This window comes from Papio anubis, chromosome 2 (assembly GCF_008728515.1).
Source record: "Papio anubis isolate 15944 chromosome 2, Panubis1.0, whole genome shotgun sequence".
NCBI classification, from domain to species: domain Eukaryota; kingdom Metazoa; phylum Chordata; class Mammalia; order Primates; family Cercopithecidae; genus Papio; species Papio anubis.
This window is the reverse complement of record NC_044977.1, coordinates 93,864,560-93,884,940: the sequence shown is the minus strand read 5'-3', so window position 1 is coordinate 93,884,940 and position 20,381 is coordinate 93,864,560. Positions and strand designations below refer to the sequence as shown.

Here is a 20,381-nt window from a genome sequence, read left to right as displayed (position 1 = left end):
CTGTCCTTCTACGTTTTAATAAGAACCATAAATAGCTTCCTTAGTTAAATGGGAAGCCAGTTCTCTATGGAGTATGTTATATTCAACCAAACTCCCCAGTGAGCAGAGCTTCAGAAACAGGAGACTCTCCAAACATTTATTCAGTTGATTTCTAAAAACTCCATACTCCATAACAGACTCAATACAACTTGCAGTGTCCCTGAAAGTGGCCACTAGGGCACTGAGGAAGGGGATGCCAAGAATGGGTTGCTCCAAAAGAACTAGTGTGGCAGAGGCTGTCCACTCGCAGATGGATCCACACTGGGCTGCAGGGGATCTTCTCCCAGCCCCAGACAGTGGAGCCAGAGTGGAAGTCCCAGGCCTCACACCTCTGCAGGGACCTGGTAACGCCTCCTTCACTCTCTCTGAGCAATCACCCAGCTGGCTGGTTTCACAGAGTCTCAGGTGGGAGCCCTGACACCAGAACCACGTTGAACGCTTGCTTCACCATTGATGATGTCTCTTCTTTGATAGATGTTCCCACAGATATTGATGAGTCACCATGGCCCACCTGGCAGGGCAGCTGGCCCTCTAGCTGCAATCGCTTCACTCCCTCCTTCCCACCAGCCAGAGCACAGCCCTGGTGCAGGCGTAACTGAGGAAAGTGACCAGAGCACCAGGCAGGGGCATGTTCCAGGCCCCAGTCTCCCTGCCATGCTCTATTGTATGGATCTCCAGAGGGACCGTGGATTCCAACTGGGATTTGCAGAAAGGGCATTGGGAAGGAGCGGGAGGTTGGTCAGAGAAGACACCTAAGTGTGAGACTCCGAAACAGCAGAAGAGTGGAATGGGGTCTGATCACGGGGCCACCAGGATGCCCAGGGGCATCATCAGACACAGGACTAGGATGAGGGAGTCTGCTGAATTCAGACAGGAAGCTTGTCTCAAGTGATCAATAATCCATTTCTTGTAGAAACTAACTTCTGTGTAAACTCCAGGATATCCTTTGCGACCGCAGCCAACACCCCAGCTCACAATCCCCACCTGGAACCATGTGCCATTTAATTCACAGACCAGGGGCCCCCCAGAATCTCCCTGGAAAAAGAAAGATAGTCACTGTAGGAAAGAAATAGCATCCACATCAGAGCAGGCTAATGGCACTGCAATGGGCTGCAGAGCTAGGCACTCAGGGGGCTTCCCCAGGAACCCCTAAGACCCTCCCTAGCCTTGGGTATCTGTCAATATGAGATCTGAGAATTGACAATTTCCAATAAACCAGAATCATGTGCCTACTAAAAAGGTATGTTTCAAAAAACAGAATATACATAATGGAATCGTGCCTACTCTGAGACAATAATGAGTCAGGTGCTTACCTGAGTACACTGCCTGCCACACAGAAGGGGCTCAAGACATGGAGCATGTATTGTTGGTGGGACCTGCCTGATTCACCCCTCCTCCCACTCCAGGCTGTGTCAGCTGCTCTCTCCTGAAGGATCAGGTAGGCTGTCCAGGAGAGCCTTGGTGGCTTGTCCTCATGTCCCATTACCATGAATAAGGGTAACGGAGAGGCTAGGAGATAACCCAGGCCCTACTGGCTGGGGATGAGGAAGCTTTGAGGAGACAACTACAGTGCTGAGGTAGCAAGAGGCCCATGAACTGACCTGACAGGAATCCTTCCCTTGGTCATTATAGCCACAGATGGTCCCCCTCGTGACCATTTTACTCTTGGCTACACTCTTCTTCTTGATCATCTCACGACATTGCTCATGACGCAGAATGTTTAGCTCAGCCTCCCGAAGAACAAATGACCCTGATCCTGAAACTGCAAAGAGACAATTTACAAGAGAGTGGATCTTCACAAAGGGATATAACAGGAGCCCCTAGTGCCCACTCTGAGTCCTGATCAGTGTGTTTAACACAACTGCCCAAATTAAAGGAAGTCAGGGCAGTGGATATTGGCCCCACTTGACATAGAAGGAAACTTGAGCCTGATGTTGACATGGAGAAAGGAAAGGACAAGAAGCAAAATCAAGACAGTAAAAGGAAAAACAGATCAGGAGAGAGGCAAGACCTTGTCAGCCTGAAAAATGACAACCAAGTATCTGTCACTCTGAGTATCAGCAGAAATGACAGGCTGTCCTGTGCATCAGTAAAGCATCTTTACTTTCTAGAACAGGATCACAGACTCTTGGACAGGTAGTGCCTCTCCCTAAGGATGGGAGCCCCCACAGCCTCACTGGCAAGGTTGCTCTGGCTTGGCCTACACTGCTAGGGTGAAGAAGTTCGACCCATCAAGGCAGGAACTTCTAGTGGTGGTTGGCTCCTATTGGCAGACAGCTCATCACCCTGAGCTGAAATTCACCCTGAAGAGAACCCACTACACCTGGCCCCCAAGCCCCCAGGTCCCAATGTGACAACAGAAATTCATAGCATAGTTGTTAAATTACTTCCTGGCAGCATCTTCTCCACCCTCCTCCCTCACCCACATGCTAGAAAATGGCTTCCCTGCCTCTCCCAATAGCTTGCAGATCAAGCCCAGCCCACCAGGCTGTCCCACCTCAGCATCCTGTCTGTCTCACCATTCTCTGACACTCGGCCCCATCCAGTCACCCAGCACTCTGTCCCAGTTTCCACTTCAAAAAGCTCTTTGGGGAGGCACACAGGCTGGATGCGTGAGGAATAATTCACAGAGTAGGCAAGCAGAGCAAGGGCAATGTCGTTTGTCAAACTGGCAAAATCAAAATTGCTAGGAAAAATGATGTCTTTAACAGGGATCACCAGTGCGTTTTCGGAACCAGCATTCAAGTTAGTGTCTCCCAGCTTCACCTTGTATTCCAAATCACTGTTAAGAGAAAAGATGGCCTTCACAGAGATCCTGGGGAGCGGGGGTGGGGGGCATCTATGCTCCCCTTCCACACCTTCCAGGTGCTTCCCAGCCTGGTCCCATCTTCCTATGCCAGCCAGCAGCCACTTCCCTTCCTGCAAACCACATCCCCCCAGGACCGCTGACCACTTTAGCCCGTGGTCCCCAGATCAGCGGTGGCGGTGGCAACACCTGGAAACTTGTTAGAAATGCAAATCCTCAGATCTCACCCAGACTGGATAAAAACTATGGGGCTGTCACCCCCTTTTACAGATGAGGAAGAGGAGGTTCAGGGAGGGGGACAGACTGGCTCCAGGTCCCGCAGCCTGATCAGGGCCCAAGCTCTGAGCCCCAAACACTCACCTAAAGACACAGTGGGCGGCAGTGAGCACCCAGCGCCTGTCGATGAGGGAAGCTCCGCAGAGGTGTTTGTCCTCGGTCTGGAGGCTTACCTGCCAGGGCCACTTCCTGTTTAGGGCTGGCAATCCTCCAATTATCCTTGAAACACGGTGGCCACAGGCTGGTGGGCTCAGTAAAGAGAGGGGACTGGAAGTGAAGCCACTACCTTCCCCTCACCCCCACCAGGCTGCCCAGGGCGGAGGCGGGTTATCCTCTCTCTCAAATCCTGTAGGTCAGGGTCTTGCCCTCAACCTCCCTGAGCCAGGCTGCGTCCCCTTTGACCTCCCAGGCAGGCCAGGACAGATCTAGCACCAGAAACAATACCCTGAGAAAACTGCCTTCCAAGGTCAGAGATCCCGTCGGATTCCAAGGCTTCTCCCACTGTAGATGCTGAAGTAACCCAGGATCCTGGAGGCCCTGCAGGCGCTGAAGTCCCTGGAGCTACAGAGGTTTCTGGAATTTTGGGGAATTTCGGGTGCACAGGAGGCGTCCGGGCTTCTGGGCTTGCCAGGTTCACTCTGGAATCCTCCTCGGGTCGGTATGGCTCACCTGGTGAAGACGGGGACCCGTGGCAAACAGGAGCTGGCCTGACGGCGCCTCGTCCGCGTCTGCCTGTTCCCACAGCACCCCCACTGCCACCCCACACCCAGCGTGGGCGCAGCCACGCCCCGCCCTGCCCTGTCCACTCCCGGCCTCACTGAGCAGGGGCTGAAGAAGCTGAAGCCAGATCAGGAAATGGAGGCTCAGGCGTGTGCCTCCACGGCCCCTGCGTAGGCCATCCTGGGACGCCATGGGCACAGTCAGCACGCCTCGCGGCGGCTGCGCCCTGGTCCTGGTGTTGGCCGGAACCCGGTGTGCCAGCAGAGACCTGAGGCGGCTCTCGCGATCCCCAGTCACTCAGCAAAAACGAATCCGGGTAGTGCTGTGAAGGAAGCGGCTTTCAATATGTTATTCGTCTTGTGAACCTTAAGACAGAGATTTTCCTGGATTACCCGGTTGAGTGTAATTTTTTTTTTCAATGGAGTCTCGCTCTTTCGCCCAGGCTAGAGTGTAGTGGCATGATCTCAGATCATTGCAGCCTCCACCTCCCAGGTTCAAGCGATTCTCCTGCCTCAGCCTCCCAAGTAGCTAGGATCACAGGTGCGGGCCACGACGCCTGGCTAATTTTTGTATTTTTAGTAGAGATGGAGTTTCACCATGTTGCCCAGGCTGTTCTCAAACTCCTGACCTCACGTGATCCTCCTGCTTCGGCATCCCAAAGTGCTGGGACTATAGGGGTAAGCCACTGCGCCCGGCCCAAGTTGAGTGTAATCTAATCACTGGATACCCTTCAAAGCAGCAGAAAATACAGTGTACCCAGTGGAAGATTTCAAGTGAAACAGAAAGAGCCTGCTGGCCTGCTGCCTGGGGTTCCAGCTACTCCGAAGGCTGCTGCAGCGGAAGGGTCTCTGCAGCCCCGGGGTTTGCCTACAGCCTGGACAATATATTGAAATGCCATCTCTTTAAAACAAAACAAAACAGAACAAAGTATGATAAATAGAAAACACAAAACAAGATGGCTATAATCAATCCTAATACAATAGCAATTGTGTTACATGTAAATGTGTTGAAAAAAAACAAACAAAACAAAGACTTTATAATTAGAGAAAAAAGATATCATCCAGAAATATACTATATGAAGAGACAAATTTAAAACAAAAAGATACAGATAAATTGGAAAGGGGGGATAGAAAAAGAAATACCAAGCAAATCTGAAACACAAAGTAAGTGGTATAGCAATTTTCTTCCTAGATCATAGTATTTAAGGCAAGATCATGATAAAGGGACAAAGAGGAATCTTATTATATAAAGTAAAAATAAGAAATGATCAAGAAGATGCAGAGAAAAGCCTATAATACACAAAGAAACAGGTGACCAATTAATGGGAGACTGGAGTTTTCCCCTTAAGAAACTGCTGGATTACACAGACAAAATTAAGCAAACATGAAGAAGATTTGACTATTACAATTAATAATCTTCACCTTAGCTGTATAATAAAATTTACAACTACCGACAGAGAACCCTTGCTCAATGACCACAAAGGGCACATTCAGAAATGATGCCACAGAGAACAACAAACTCCAGGGAAGCATTGGCATATAGATTCTGTTCTTGAGTAACAAGTCAATAATATTAAAATCAGTTTTTAACATATTAAAAAATCCCATCTTTCTGAAACAAAAACAAAACCCTTCTAAGTGATTCTCCTATAAAAAGAAAATCATGAGGGAAATAATAAACATTTAGAGGTGACTGCCAATGAAAACACTACATATCAAAGCATATGTGATGCAGATAGACCAGTCCCAGAAAGTAATTTACAGCTTTGACAAGATCAGAAAAGAAAGACTGATAGCAAATGAGCTAAACATCCAACTCAGAAAGTTAAAAGGATCAATGGAGTAAACTCAAAGAAAGAATTTGAGACAAAGGAGAAAATAATGGAAAAAGGAGACAGAAATCAATAAAGTAGCCAGGCACAGTGTCTCAGGCCTGTAACACCAACACTTTGGGAGGCTGAGGTGGGAGAATTGCTTGAGCCCAGGAGTTCAAGACCAGCCTGGCAACATAGACCCTGTCACTACTAAAAATAAAAAAAACCATTAGGTATGGTGGCGTGCACCTATAGTCCCAGCTACTTGGGAGGATGAGACAGGAGAATCATTTGCACCCATGAGTTCAAGGGTACAGTGAGCTATGATCAGGCTGCTGCACTTCAGCCTGGGTGATAAAGTGACACCCTCTCTCTTAAAAAAAAAAAAAAAAAAAAAGGAAATCAATAAATAGAGAAAAAATTATGGAGCGAATTAGCACAATCAGAATTTTGTTATTTGAAAAGCCTAATAAAATAGACAACATTCTAGTAAGATTAAGATAAAAGAAAAAAAAGCAAAATACAAAATGAAAAAGGGAAAGCAACTTAAAGAGATATTTTTTAATTACCTATGATAGATATTTTTAACTATAAAGGAATATTGGCTGGAAACTGTGGCTCATGCTTATAATCCCAACACTTTGGGCAGCTGAGGCAGGAGGATTGCTTGAGCCCAGGAGTTTGAGACCAGCCTAGGCAACATAGTGAGACCCTGTCTCTGAATCAAATAAAATAAAATAAATTAGCTGAGCATAGTAGTGTATGCCTGTAGTCCTAGCTACTCAGGAGGCTGAGGCAAGAGGATCACTTGAGCCTAGGAGGTTGAAGTTATAGTAAGCTATGATTGTACCACTGCACTCCAGTCTGGGTAACAGAGCAAGACTCGAAAAAAAAAAAAAAAGAAAAAGAGAGAGAGGAGAGAGAGAGAAAGAAGAAAGAAAGAAGTTATTGAATGCTGACTTCTCCTTCTGGCGGTGGAATATAAAAAGACTGACCTTCCCACCTGAAACAACCAAAAATGGACAAAAATCTGAAACAATAGTTTTTAAGGCACTGGACACCAACCAAAAAAAACAGAATCCCTAATAGATGGGGAACAAATGGAGTAAGCCCTATGATTGTCTCAGGTTTATGACTGAGAGAATTTCCAGGCCACAGTACAGAGAAGGAGAACGCAGGCAGAATCCACCAGGCTCCTGGATGTGAGCAGGTATTGCTGAGAGGCCAGGGACACGGAGGCAGCTATGTTGATAAAATACTGCAGAGGAGAGAGTCGCACAAAGAAAGAACACAAAGATTTGCAGAGGTTCCCTGCTGTAGTTTGGAGGTTTGTCCCCTCCACTTCTCATGTTGAAATTTGATCCCCGGTGCTGGAAGTGGGGCCTAATGGTATGTGTCAGGGTCACAGGGGTAGATCTCTCATGAATAGATTAATACCCTTCTTGGAAGAGGAGGAGTGAGTGAGTTCTCACTATAGTAGCTGCCAAGAGAGCTGGTTGTTAAAAAGAGCCTGGCACATCCACGTCCCCTCTCTTGCTTCCTCTCTTGCCATGTGATTTCTACATACTAGCTCCCCTTTGCCTTCTGCCATGAGAGGAGGAAGCCTGAGGCTCTCATCAGAAGCAGATGCTGGCACCATGCTTCTTTACAGCCTAGAGAACCATGAGCCAAATAAACCTCTTTTTCTTATAAATTACCCAGCCTCAGGTATTCCTTTATAGCAACAGAAATACTCCCCCTTAAGTATTAAACTGAGTATTGGTCAGTGCATGTCTGTGAGGAAACAACCTGATAACCACGGAAAAGAATTAGAAGTAACAATGCTGGCCGGGCGCGGTGGCTCAAGCCTGTAATCCCAGCACTTTGGGAGGTCGAGGCGGGTGGATCACGAGGTCAGGAGATCGAGACCATCCTGGCTAACATGGTGAAACCCCGTCTCTACTAAAAATACAAAAAACTAGCCGGGCGTGGTGGCGGGCGCCTGTAGTCCCAGCTACTCGGAGGCTGAGGCAGGAGAATGGCCTGAACCTGGGAGGCGGAGCTTGCAGTGAGCCGAGATCGCGCCACTGCACTCCAGCCTGGGTGACACAGCACGAGACTCCGTCTCAAAAAAAAAAAAAAAAAGAAGTAACAATGCCTGGTGCCCACACAGGGCCAAGAATAGAGCCTGCTTCCATTAGTTGGACAAAATAACTCAAGATTCACAGAGCACTGGGTGGAGTATCCAGGAAGGTCTTGCCTCAGCAATGGGGAATCATTAGGCCTAGACTGAGAATTGTCCTGCTTAAAAAAATCTTAAAAGCAAGATCTGAAAAGATCAAACAGTTTCCAAGTAATTTAAATGCATCCCAAAACAAAGCTCAAGAATATTTATGAGAATATGAAAATATCAAACAGCCAACAAGGTAAAAGTCACAATATTCAATATCCAATCAAAGAATACCCAACATGCAAGAAGCATGAAAATATAACTGATAATGATGGGAATCATCAATTAATTTTATCTTCTCCAAACTGACACAGATGTTAAATGCTCAGGCAGGAGCATTAAAACAGTCATTATAACTCTAAGTTATACATATACATATATATTCAAAAAGTTCAGGAGAGATATCTAAGATGAAAAATGACCCAAATCAAACTTCTAAAAATGAAAACTACCATGTATGTTAGAAATACACTCATGGGATTAGTAGCATATTAAACTTTGTGGAAGAAAAGATTAGTAAACTTGAAAACCTAACAATTAAAAAAATTTGACCAGGCTCAGTGGCCCATGCCTGTAACCCCAGCACTTTGGGAGGCCGAGGAGGGTGGATCACCTGAGGTTGGAAGTTCGAGACCAGCCTGACCAACATAAAAATTAGCCGGGCATGGTGGTGCATGCCTGTAACTCCAGCTACTTGGGAGGCTGAGTCACGAGAATTGCTTGAACCCAGGAGGCGGAGGTTGCGGTGAGCCGAGATTGCTCCATTGCACTCCAGCCTGGGCAACAAGAAGGAAACTGCATCTCAAAAAAAGAGAAAAAAATTCAAAATGAAAGAGGAAAAAAAAGAGAGAGAGAACATCAGTGAGCTGTGTCCTAATGTGTGAGTATTTTGACAAAAATATTTAAAGAAATAATGTTCAGACGTTTTTAATTTGATAAAAACTATAACCCCACAAATCTAGTAAGCTCAATGAACACCAAAGAAGGAAACATGAAGAAAACTAAACCAGGCCGGGAGTGGTGGCTCGTGCCTGTAATCCCAGCACATTGGGAGGCCGACGTGGGCAGATCACCTGAGGTCAGGCATTTGAGAACAGCCTGGCCAACATGGTGAAAGCCTGTCTCTATTAAAAACATGAAAACTAGCTGGATGTGGTGGCACGCACCTGTAGTTCCAGCTACTCGGGAGGCTGAAGCAGGAGAATTGCTTAAACCCGAGAGGCGGAGGTTGCAGTGAACCAAGATCGCACCACTGCACTCCAGCTTGAACGACAGAGAGATATTCCATCAAAAAAAAAAAAGTCTCTATGTGTGTGTGTATATATATATATGTAAAAAAAAGTATATATGTGTGTGTGTGTGTGTGTAAAACTAAACCAAAGCACAACTTAATTAACTTGCTTAAAACCAGTGATAAAGTAAGTGCAGAAGAACAAAGATAAGGATGACAGTAGATTTCTCATCAGAAGCTATACAAGCAGGAAGACAGTTGAGCACCATTTTTTAAGTGCTGGAAGAAAAGAACTTGTAGAATTTTATTTCAAAAATGAAGGCAAAATATAGATTTTTTTCAGACATGCATAAGATGAAAGACTATCACCAGCAGACCTGCACTATAAAAAAGTTAAAATCATTCAGACAGAAGGAACACTAATCCAGATGAAAATCTGGATTTACGTAAAGAAATGAAGAGTGCTGGGAAAGATAACTACACAGGAAATATGTAAGATACTTTTTTTTTATGTAAATACCTTTAAAAGATAATTGAATTGACTACTTAAACAAAACTAACAATGTACAGTGAGGTTTGTAACATGTATGCAAGAAGATGTATGACAGTAGCACAAAGATCAGGAGAGAGAGAAATATAAATATGTTTTTTGTGTGTGTGTGTGGTTTTTTTTTTTTTTTTGAGACGGAGTTTCACTCTTGTTGCCCAGGCTGGAGTGCAATGGCACAATCTTGGCTCACTGCAACCTCCGCCTCCCAGGTTCAAGCAATTCTCCTGCCTCAACCTCCCGAGTAGCTGGGATTACAGGTGCCCGTATTTTAGTAGAGACAGGGTTTCACCATGTTGGCCAGGCTGGTCTCAAACTCCTAACCTCAGGTGATCCACCACTTCAGCCTTCCAAAGTGCTGGGATTACAGGCGTGAGCCACCGTGCCTGGCAAATATGTTGTTTTCAATCTGAGAAAACTAATTGAAAAAACAAAAAAAAGAAAGAAAAAAGAAATATGTCATAAGTTTTGTGTCCTAAATGTGAAGTGGTATAGTATCACATGCAGCTGCAAGAACTACAAAGTTCTCCAGGATAACAGCACAAAGAGAAGACCAAAAGCCAAGTGGAAGAGGCAAAAGCAAGGTATCACTGACAGAATTTTAAATCTCTGGTGCCCATAGCCACAAAAAAATTCAACTCTGGTAGCTACAACAACAAATTAAAGCACAGCCCATTCCTTATTAGAGTATCACAAATCTCCGTAATAACCACCAAGCAGAAGGAAGCCTGTGTTTTTCTCCAAGCATAGAAAATATTTATATTAGTTATCTCCTGATACAGTAACAGAAATGGAGAATGTCTAACTTTCTTTTTTTTTTTGAGAAGGAGTCTCGCTGTGCTCCCAGGCTGGAGTGCAGTGGCGTGATCTCGGCTCACCGCAAGCTCCGCCTCCCGGGTTCATGCCATTCTCCCGCCTCAGCCTCCCAAGTAGCTGAGACTACAGGCGCCCGCCACCACGCCCGGCTAGTTTTTTGTATTTTTAGTAGAGACGGGGTTTCACCATGTTAGCCAGGATAGTCTCGATCTCCTGACCTCGTGATCCACCCGCCTCGGCCTCCCAAAGTGCTGGGATTACAGGCTTGAGCCACCGCGCCCGGCCGAATGTCTAACTTTCAACAAAAATTACAAGGCAAATCAGAAGGCAAAAAAAAACACAGTCTAAGAAAAAGCAATAATCAGTACTAGACTCAGATATGACGTAGATGTTGGAACTGTATATATATTTAGGAAAGACCTGAGAAGACCTTAATCTCTCACCTCCAGCTAGCTTTGAGTGTCTATGCATGTCAGAAATGAAAGCTAAGAATGCTAGGGCAAACTGAAGTGTTGTAGACATGCCCCAACAAACAGAGCTCCTTAGCACAGGCTGGAAAATTTGTTGATTCAAGGCATTTAAGAAAATCTCTATCTAATTATTAGCTGAGCACTAAAGCTAACAAGCAGAGATTTCATGGCCATATATGACAAAGAAGAGCCTTACAGAGTTAGTTTAGAAAAGTCACTAATGAAACACACAGCAGCAGCAACAACAAATAGTAACAATAACAAAACCTGAGGAAGGTGAGAATGTGATTTCCATAGTTACAACATGTAGTATTTAAACTGTTCTGTTAAAAAAATTGCGGGCGCCTATAGTCCCAGCTACTTGGGAGGCTGAGGCGGGAGAATGGCGTGAACCCGGGGGGCGGAGCTTGCAGTGAGCCGAGATCGCGCCACTGCACTCCAGCCTGGGAGACACAGTGAGACTCCGTCTCAAAAAAAAAAAAAAAAAAATTATGTGACAGGCAAAGAAACAAAAAAGTATGGCCTGTACCAAGGGTGGGAGAATAGGGAAAGAAGTCAAACGAAACTGCCACTAGGAAGCCCAGAAGCTGAACTTACTAGACAAACAATTTAAGTAAGCTATTTTAAATGTGTTCAAAGAACTAAAGTATGCTGTCTACAGAATTAAGGAAAGTATGAAAATGCCATCTCACAAAATAAAAATACTACCAAAGAGAAATGATTTTTTTTAAATAGAAAATCTAGAGTTGGAAATTACAAATACTGAAATGCAAATTCACAGGAGGAGCTCAAAAGTAAACATGAGCTGGCAGAAGAATCAGTGAACTTAAAGATAGGTCACTTAAGATTATCTACTCTGGAAAGCAGACAAGTAAAATAATGACGAAAAATAAACAGGACTTCAGAAACCTGTGGGACACCATTAAGTATGTCAACATAATATAATGGAAGTTCTATACAAAGAGGAGAGAAAGGGGGAAGAAAAGATAGCTAAAGAAATAATTGCCTAAAATGTCTCAGATTTGATGAAACACATGAATCTACACATCAATGAATTCCAAATAAACTTGAAGATATGCACATTTCAGAATTTTATAAGCAAAGAGTTGCATAACAATGACAAAGAGAGACTCTTCAAAGCAGCAACAGGGAAGCAATTCATCACATACATGGAATCCCCAATAAGATTATGAGCTGACTTCTCATCGGAAGGTATGGAGTCTGAAGGCAGTTGGGTGACACATTTAAAGTTCTGAAAGAAAAAGACTGTCAACCAAGAATTCTATATGCAACTCAAGTATCCTTTAAAAATAAAAAATATGGGGAGTTATGTCAGGGAAGATGGCAGAGTAGGAAATTCCAGGAATATAACTCCTTACCTAGATGACAATTGTATTGGCAGGAACTGTTTGAAGTAACTAGAGTCTGGAGTCTATTTGAACCCTTACAGCTTCAAGGAGAAAACTTGGCTAGTAGATTAGTTAGTTTCTACCAATTTAAGCTTTAAACATGATAGCAGCTAAACACCCCTTACTCCTAGTCTCACAGCAGGCAACTATGCCCATGTTCCTGGTGCAGCTTACTGGAGCCAGAATGGGCAATAACAACCTTCTCCTCCAAGTAACAGGAGTCAGTGTTCTGTAGCTTATTGCTGCTTTTGATCACTGAGGTGTAAGCACACAGACTAGCCACCATTGATTCAACTGCCACTGGCTGACACAGCTTTCAGGAGATTTAAAGGAACAGCACCTGCGTATTTGTTTGTATTTCTTTTTTCCCTTTTTTTCCCATTGGAGAGCCAGACGTTTAAGGATCCAGACATTTCAAAGCAACTGTGAGCTGGGCATGGTGGCTCACACCTAAAATCCCAGCACTTTGGGAGGCCAAGGCAGGAGGATCACTTGACCCCAGGAGTTTGAGAGCAGCCTAGGCAACATGATGAAACCCTATCTCTACAAAAAATACAAAAATTAGCCAGGCGTCATGGGATGCTCCTGTAGTCCCAGCTACTTGGGAGGTTGAGGAGGCAGGATGATTTAAGCCAAAGAGGTAGAGGTTGCTGTGAGCTGAGAGTGTGCCACTGCACTCCATCCTGGGGGATGGAGCCAGACCCTGTCTCAAAAAAAAAAAAAAAAAAAAAAAATTATTGAGTCTGTGGAAAAGAAAGGAAAAAATAAAAATGAAAGGAATAAAATATAGACCAGGCCAAGTGTGGTGGCTCACGTCTATAATCCCAGCACTTTGGGAGGCCAGGGCTGGGGGATCACCTGAGGTGAGGAGTTCGAGACCAGCCTGACCAATATGGTGAAACCCCACCTCTACTAAAAATGCAAAAATTTGCTGGGCATGGTGGCACGTGTCTGTAATCCCAGCTACTCAGGAGGCTGAGGCAGGAGAATCACTTGAACCCGGGAAGTGGAGTAAGCCAAGATCATGCCATTGTCCTCCAGCCTGGGTGACAAGAGTGAAACTCCATCTCAAAAAATAAAAATAAAAATATATAGACCAGTATTTCTTAAGAATGAATTTAGATGTAGTAATTCTCAATAAAATAACAGCAAACTGAATGCAACAATAAATATAAAAGGTTATACACTATCAACACCATGACCAGTGGACTTTATCCTAGGAATACAACTTTAGTATAACATCCGAGAATCAATCAGTATAATATACCACATTAATAGGATTTTAAAAGACCTGTGAAAATATCTAATGCCCTTTCATGATAAAACATTCAACAAAATAGGGATAGAAAGAAATTTCCTAAACTTGATAAAAAGGCATCTATGAAATCCCCACAGGTAAAATCATACTTAATAGTGAAAGAATGGATACTTTCACCCTAAGATCAGGAAAAAGTCAAGGATGTCTCCTTTCGCACTTCCATTCAACATTGTACTGGCAGGTCTAGCAAGGTCAACAGGCAAGAAAAATAAATGAAAAGCATCCAGATTGAAAAGGAAGAAATAAAACTATCTCTATACAGAGATGAATCTTGTATGTAGAAAATTCTACAGAATTTCACAGAAATTTTTACAGAATTCTACAGAAAATTCTGCATGGATAACAAAGTGTCAGGCTAACATGACTAACACAAGCAAAGGAAACCAATAAAGCTCCAGTAGCTGACCCCACAAAAATGGAGATCTACGAATTGCCTGACGAATAATTTAAAATAACCATCTTAAAGATGCTCAGTGAGATGCAAGAGAGCACAAATAGACAACTCAACAAAATCATGTATGAACAGAATGAGACATTTAATAAAGAAATTAAAATGATAAAAAGTCCTGGAGCTGAAGAACACAATGACAGAGCTGAAAAGTCAATACAAAATTTTAACAGCAGAAGAGATCATGTAGAAGAAAAAAATCAGTGAACTCAGTGATATGTCATTTGAAATTAGCCACTAGAGAAATAAAAATACAAGAGAAGTAAAAAGAATAAAGGGGCTGAGTGCAGTGACTCACATCTGTAATTCCAGCACTTTGGGAGGCCGAGGCAGGTGGATTACTTGAGGTCAGGAGTTCGAGACCAGCCTGACCAACATAGTGAAACCCCGACTCTACCAAAAATATAAGTATTAGCCAGGCATGGTGGCGCACACTTGTAGTCTCAGCTACTCGGGAGGCTGAGGTAGGAGAATCACTGGAACCCAGGAGGTGGAGGTTGCAGTGAGCCAAGATTGCACCACTGCACTGTAGCCTGGGTGACAGACTGAGACTTCATCTTAAAAAAATTAAAAAATAAAAAATAAGAGATCTATGGGGTACCATCAATATGTATTTATGAATTATGGGAGTTCCAAAAGAAGAATAAAAAGAGAAAGGGGCAGAAGGTTTAACTAAATGTAGTTTAATTAATGATTCCTGATGCCTAAAGGATCCCAAGCAAGATCAACCAAAAGAAGAATATCCTGAGACACATTACAGTGGTCTTTCTGTCTCCATGGAAGATTGGTTCCAGACCATCCACAGATACCAGAATCCATGGATGCTCAAGTCCCTTAAATAAAATGCATAGTATTCACATGTAACCTATGCACAACTTTCCATATACTTTAAATTATCTCAGGATTACTTATGATACCTAATACAATGTAAATGCTATGTAAATAGTTGTTATATTTGTATTAGCTTTTATTGTTGCATTATTATTATTATTTTTTAATATTTTCAATCTGTGGTTGGTTGAATCCATGGATGCAGAAATCACAAACTTGAAGGCTTGATTGCGTATTCAAATTATCAAATGCCTAAGACAAAAAACCATGAAAGCATAAGAGAGAAGAGATTAATCACAAAGTGTCTTAGCCCATTTGTGTTGCTATAACAGAATACCACAGATTGGGTAATTTATAAAGAAAAGAAATTTATTTCCCACAGTTCTAGAGGCTGGGAAGTTCAACATCAAGGTGCTTTGGCAGCTGGGAAGGTCGTTCTGCTACATCCTAACATGGCAGAAGGCATCACATAGCAAGAGAGCAAAAGAGATCAAACTAGAAGCCTCAAACCCTTTCATAATCAGCATTAATCCATTCATGAAAGTGGAGTCTTCATAGCCTAATGACCTCTCAAAGGTCATGCTTCTTAACACTGTTGCACTGGGGATTAAGTTACTAACACATGCTTTTGTGGGGACACATTCAAACCATAGCAGGACAGAACCCTCATAAGGATATCAGTATACTTTTCAGTAAAAACCTGTAGGCTAGGGGGTGGTGGGTGAAAGATTTAAAGTGCTAAAAGAAAAAAAAGAGCTGCCAACCAAGAATACGATTGCCAGCAGGGCTGTAATTCAGAAATGAAGGAGAAATAAAGACATTCACAGACAAACAAAAGCTGAGGGAGTTCATTACCACAAACCTGCCTTACAAGAAAAGCTAAAGGTTGGGCCCAGTGGCTCACACCTGTAATCACAACACGTTGAGAGGCTGAGGCGGGTGGATTACCTGAGGTCAGAAGTTCAAGACCAGCCTGGCTAGCATGGTGAAATCCTGTCTCTACTAAAAATACAAAAATTAGCTGGGCTTAGTGACACAACCCTGTAATCCCAGCTACTCGGGAGGCTGAAGCAGGAGAATTGCTTGAGCCCGGGAAGCAGAGGTTGCAGTGAGCTGAGACAGTGCCACTGCACGCCAGCCTGACCAACAGAGCGAGACTCTGTCTCAAAAAAAAAAAGAAAGAAAGAAAGAAAAAAGAAAAAGGAAAAGAAGTTCTTCAAGTTGAAACAGAAGAATGTTAAGTAGCAATATGAAAACATGAACATATAAAACTCACTGGTAAAGGTAAGTATAACATCAAATCTAAATATTGGAATGATGGTGTATAAATCACTTTGAAATCTAAAATATAAAGTAAAAGACAAAAAGATTAAAAATAACTATAGTTACAATAATTTGTTAATGGGTACATAACATTAAAAGATGTAAAGTGTGACATAGCATAAAATGTGGAGATGGGGGAGAAGCAAAAGTGTACAGTTTTGCATAAAATTGAAATTAAATTGTTACTAGGTTAAGATAGAATGTTATAACTTTAAAATATTTTATATAAACCTCATAGTAACCACAAAGAAAAACCTCTACTAGACCTGCAAAAAATAAATAGAAAGGAAACGAAAGCATACCATTACAAAAAAATCAACAAATCACAAAGGAAGACAGCAAGAGAGGAAAAAAAAACTAAACAATAGAAAAGGATTAACAAAATGGCAATAGTAAGTCCTTACCTATCAACAATTACCTTAAATGTGAATGAATTAAATTCTCCAATCAACAAACAGAATGGCTGAACAAATTTAAAAACAAGATCCAACAATATGCTACCTACAAATTACTCACTTCAGCCTTAGGGACACTCATAAGCTGAAAAGTGAAGAAATGGAAAAAGGTATTCCACGCATATGTAACCAAAAGAGAGTACAAGTAGCTATACTTACATCAGACAAAATAGAATTTCATTCAAAAACTGCCTCAAGAGACAAAGGTCACTATATAATGTTAAAGGGACCAATTCATTAAGAGGGTATAACAATTGGAAAATATATTTCTACCTGTGTATGTATGTGCCCCAATATTTAGAGCACCTAATTGTATGAAGCAATATTAACAAAATAGAGGGGTAAATAGTAACACAATAATAGTAGGGAACTTCAGTACCCCACTGCCAATAGTAGATAGATTCTACACACAGAAAAACAATAAAGCAATGGTGGTCTTGAATAATACTACAAACCTAATAGACCAAATAGATCCAACAGACAAATACAGAATATTCCATTCAACAGCAGCATAATACACATTATTCTCAAGCACACACAGAACATTACCTAAGATAGATTATATATTGGATCACAAAACAATTCTCAACAAATTTCAGAAGAAGATTTAAATTATATCAAATGTATTTTCTGACCACAAAGATATAAAACTAAATGTCAAGGCTGGGAGCAGTGGCTCATGCCTGTAATCCCAACACTTTGGGAGGCTGAGGTGGGTGGATCACTTGAGGTCAGGAGTTCGATACCAGCCTGGCCAACAGGGCGAAACCCTGTCTCTACTAAAAATATAAAAATTAGCCAGGCATGGCAGCACATGCCTCTAATCCCAGCTACTGGGGAGGCTGAGACAGGAGAATTGCTTGAACCTGGGGGGCAGAAGTTGCAGTGAGGCAAGATCAAGCCACTGTACTTCAGCCTGGGTGACAGAGTGAGATGCCATCTCTAAATAAATAAATAAATAAATAAATATCATTAACAAGAGAAATTTTAGAAATTTCAGAAATATGTGGATTCTACATAGCCAATAGGTCAAAGAATAAATGAAAACGGAAATCAAAAAGTGAGACAAATGAAAATTGAAACACAACATACAAATGCGTAGTATGCAGCAAAAGCAGTTCTAAGAGGGAAGTTTGTAGCAATAAATGTCTACATTAGGGGAAAAAAAACTCAAATAAACAACCTAACTTTATACTTTAAAAAACTAGAAAAAGAACAAACTATGCCCCAAATCAGCACAAAGCAGGAAATAATAAGATTAGAGAGTAGAAATAAATGAAACAGAGACTAGAGGATAATAGAAAAGATCAACAAAACTAAGAGTTGATTTTTTGTAAAGATAAACAAAATTGACAAACCTTTAGCTATTAATAGAATGACCAAGAAAAAACTGAGAGAACTCAAATACATAAAATTATAAATAAAAGAAGAGACATGACAACTGATACCACAGAAATACTAAGGACTATAAGAGACTATCAATTATATGCCAATGAATTGGATAACCTAGAAAAAATGGATAAATTCCTAGAAACGTACAACCAAACAAGACTGAATCATGAAGAAATAGAACATCTGAACAGACTGAGTACAGAGATTGAATCCATCAGCAAAAGTCCCAATAAAGAAACAGCCTAGGGCCAGACAGCTTCACATGTGAATTCTGCCAAGCATTTAAAGAAGAATTAATGCCAATTTTTCTCAAACTCTCCCAAAAAAATTGAAGAGGAGGGAATACTCCCAAAACTCATTTTATGAGGCAGAATTGCCTCATACTAAAACCAGATAAAGACACTATAGGAAAAAAAAAGTGCAGGTCAATATCTTTGCTGAACATAGCCACAAAAACCCTGAGCAAAATACCAGCAAGCCAAATTCAAGAGCACATTAAAAAGAATAATATACCATGATCAAGTAAGATTTAGTCCTGGGATGCAAGGATTGTCCAACATAAGCAAGTTAATAAACGTGATACACCATATTAACAGAATTAAGGATAAAAATTATATGATCATTTCAATAGATGCGGAAAAAGCATTTGACAAAAATGAACATCTTTTCATGATTTTAAAAAAACACTATCCCAACAAATTAGGGGAGCTAGGCATGATGGTGCATGCCTATACTCCCAGTGGTTTAGGAGGCCAAGGCAGTATGACTGTTTGAGGCCAGGAGTTTGAGACCAGCCTGGGCAACACAGCAAGACCCCATCTCTAAAAAAAATTTTTTTTTAACTAGCTGGGCATGGTGGCACGTACCTGTAGTCCTAGCTACTCAAGAGGCCGAAGCAAGAGGATCTCCTGAGTCCAAGAGTTTGAGGTTACAGTGAGCTATAATCACACCACTGTACTCCACCCTTGGTGACAGAGGAAGACTCTGTCTCAAAAAGCAAAACAAAACAAAACAAAAAAGCAAATTAGGCATAGAAAGAATGTACTGCATGCAACATAATAGAGTCCATATATGACAAGTTAACATCACAGTCAACAGTGAAAAGCTGTCTTTTTCCTCTGGGATCAGGAATAAGACAAGATTGCCCACTCTTGCCACTTCTATTTAACATAGTACTGGAAGTCTTAGCTGGAGCAATTAGGCAAGAAAAAGAAATAGAAGACATCCAAATTGGAAAGGGGGTAGTTAATTTTCTCTGTTGGAAAAGAAATAATCTTACATATAGAAAACCCTAAAAACGCCACAAGAAAACGATTAGAACCAATAAAGGAAATCAGTAAAGTTGAAGGACACAAAATCAACATGCAAAAATCAGTTATTTTTCTACACTCTAACAACAAGCTATCCAAAAAAGAAATTAAGAAAACAATCCCACTTACAATAGCACCAAAAATAATAAAACACTTGGGAACAAATTAACAAAGTAAAAGATCTATATATGGAAAATTATAGATAAAAGAAAACATTGATAAAAGAAATTGAAAAAGACATAAATAAATGGAAAGCTATTCTTTGTTCATGGATTGGAAAAATTAGTATTGTTGAAATGTCCATACTATCCAAAGTGATCTACAGATTCAGTGCAATCCCTATCAAAATTTCAGTGTCATTTTTTTCAAAGCAATAGAAAAAGCAATCTGAAAAGTCATATGAACCACAAAAGACATTGAATAACCAAAACAATCATGAGAAAGAGAGAACAAAGCTGGAGACATCACACATCCTTATTTCAGACTACATTACAAAGCTCTAGTAATCAAAACAGTCTGGTACTAGCATAAAAACAAACACATAGACCAATGGAAAAGAACAGAGAGCCAAGAAATAAACCCACTCATAAAGAGTCAACTAATCTTTGACCAGGATGCCAAGAATACTCAATGGGAAAAAGATAATGTCTTTGATAAACTGTGTTGGGAAAACTGGGTGTTGACATGCAAAAGAATAAAATTAGACCTTTATCTTAAATCATATACAAAAATCAACTAGAAATTGATTAAAGACTTAAATGTAAGACCTGAAACCATAAAACTCCTAGAAAAAAAATTAGCAAAAAAGCTCCTTGACACTGGTCTTGGCAATGATTTTTTGCATATGACAACAAAAGCACAGGCAACAAAAGCAAAAATAAACAAGTAGGACTGCATCAAACTAAAAAGCTTTTGCACAGCAAAGGAAATAATCACTATATGAAAAGGCAACCTGCAGAATGGGAGAA

At 41.7% G+C, this 20,381-nt stretch overlaps 1 protein-coding gene across 2 annotated transcripts in view; it reads right to left on the bottom strand.

Moving 5' to 3' along the window:
* Positions 1-115: 115 nt before the first annotated feature.
* LOC101002304 (serine protease 44) overlaps positions 116-20,381 on the bottom strand; it is a 41,771-nt gene continuing 21,505 nt past the window's right edge. The window contains exons 2-7 of one of the 2 annotated variants that reach the window (XM_009200944.4): positions 3,940-4,163; positions 3,566-3,790; positions 3,206-3,362; positions 2,559-2,821; positions 1,641-1,801; positions 116-1,074 (exon numbers count right to left, since the gene is read on the bottom strand). In XM_009200944.4, the coding sequence (XP_009199208.2) occupies positions 838-1,074; positions 1,641-1,801; positions 2,559-2,821; positions 3,206-3,362; positions 3,566-3,790; positions 3,940-4,033 (1,137 nt within the window). In that variant the 5' untranslated portion in view covers positions 4,034-4,163 and the 3' untranslated portion in view covers positions 116-837. Of the gene's footprint in view, positions 1,096-1,640; positions 1,802-2,558; positions 2,822-3,205; positions 3,363-3,565; positions 3,791-3,939; positions 4,164-20,381 lie in introns of both variants that reach the window. The other variant, XM_009200945.4, reaches the window with a different exon arrangement.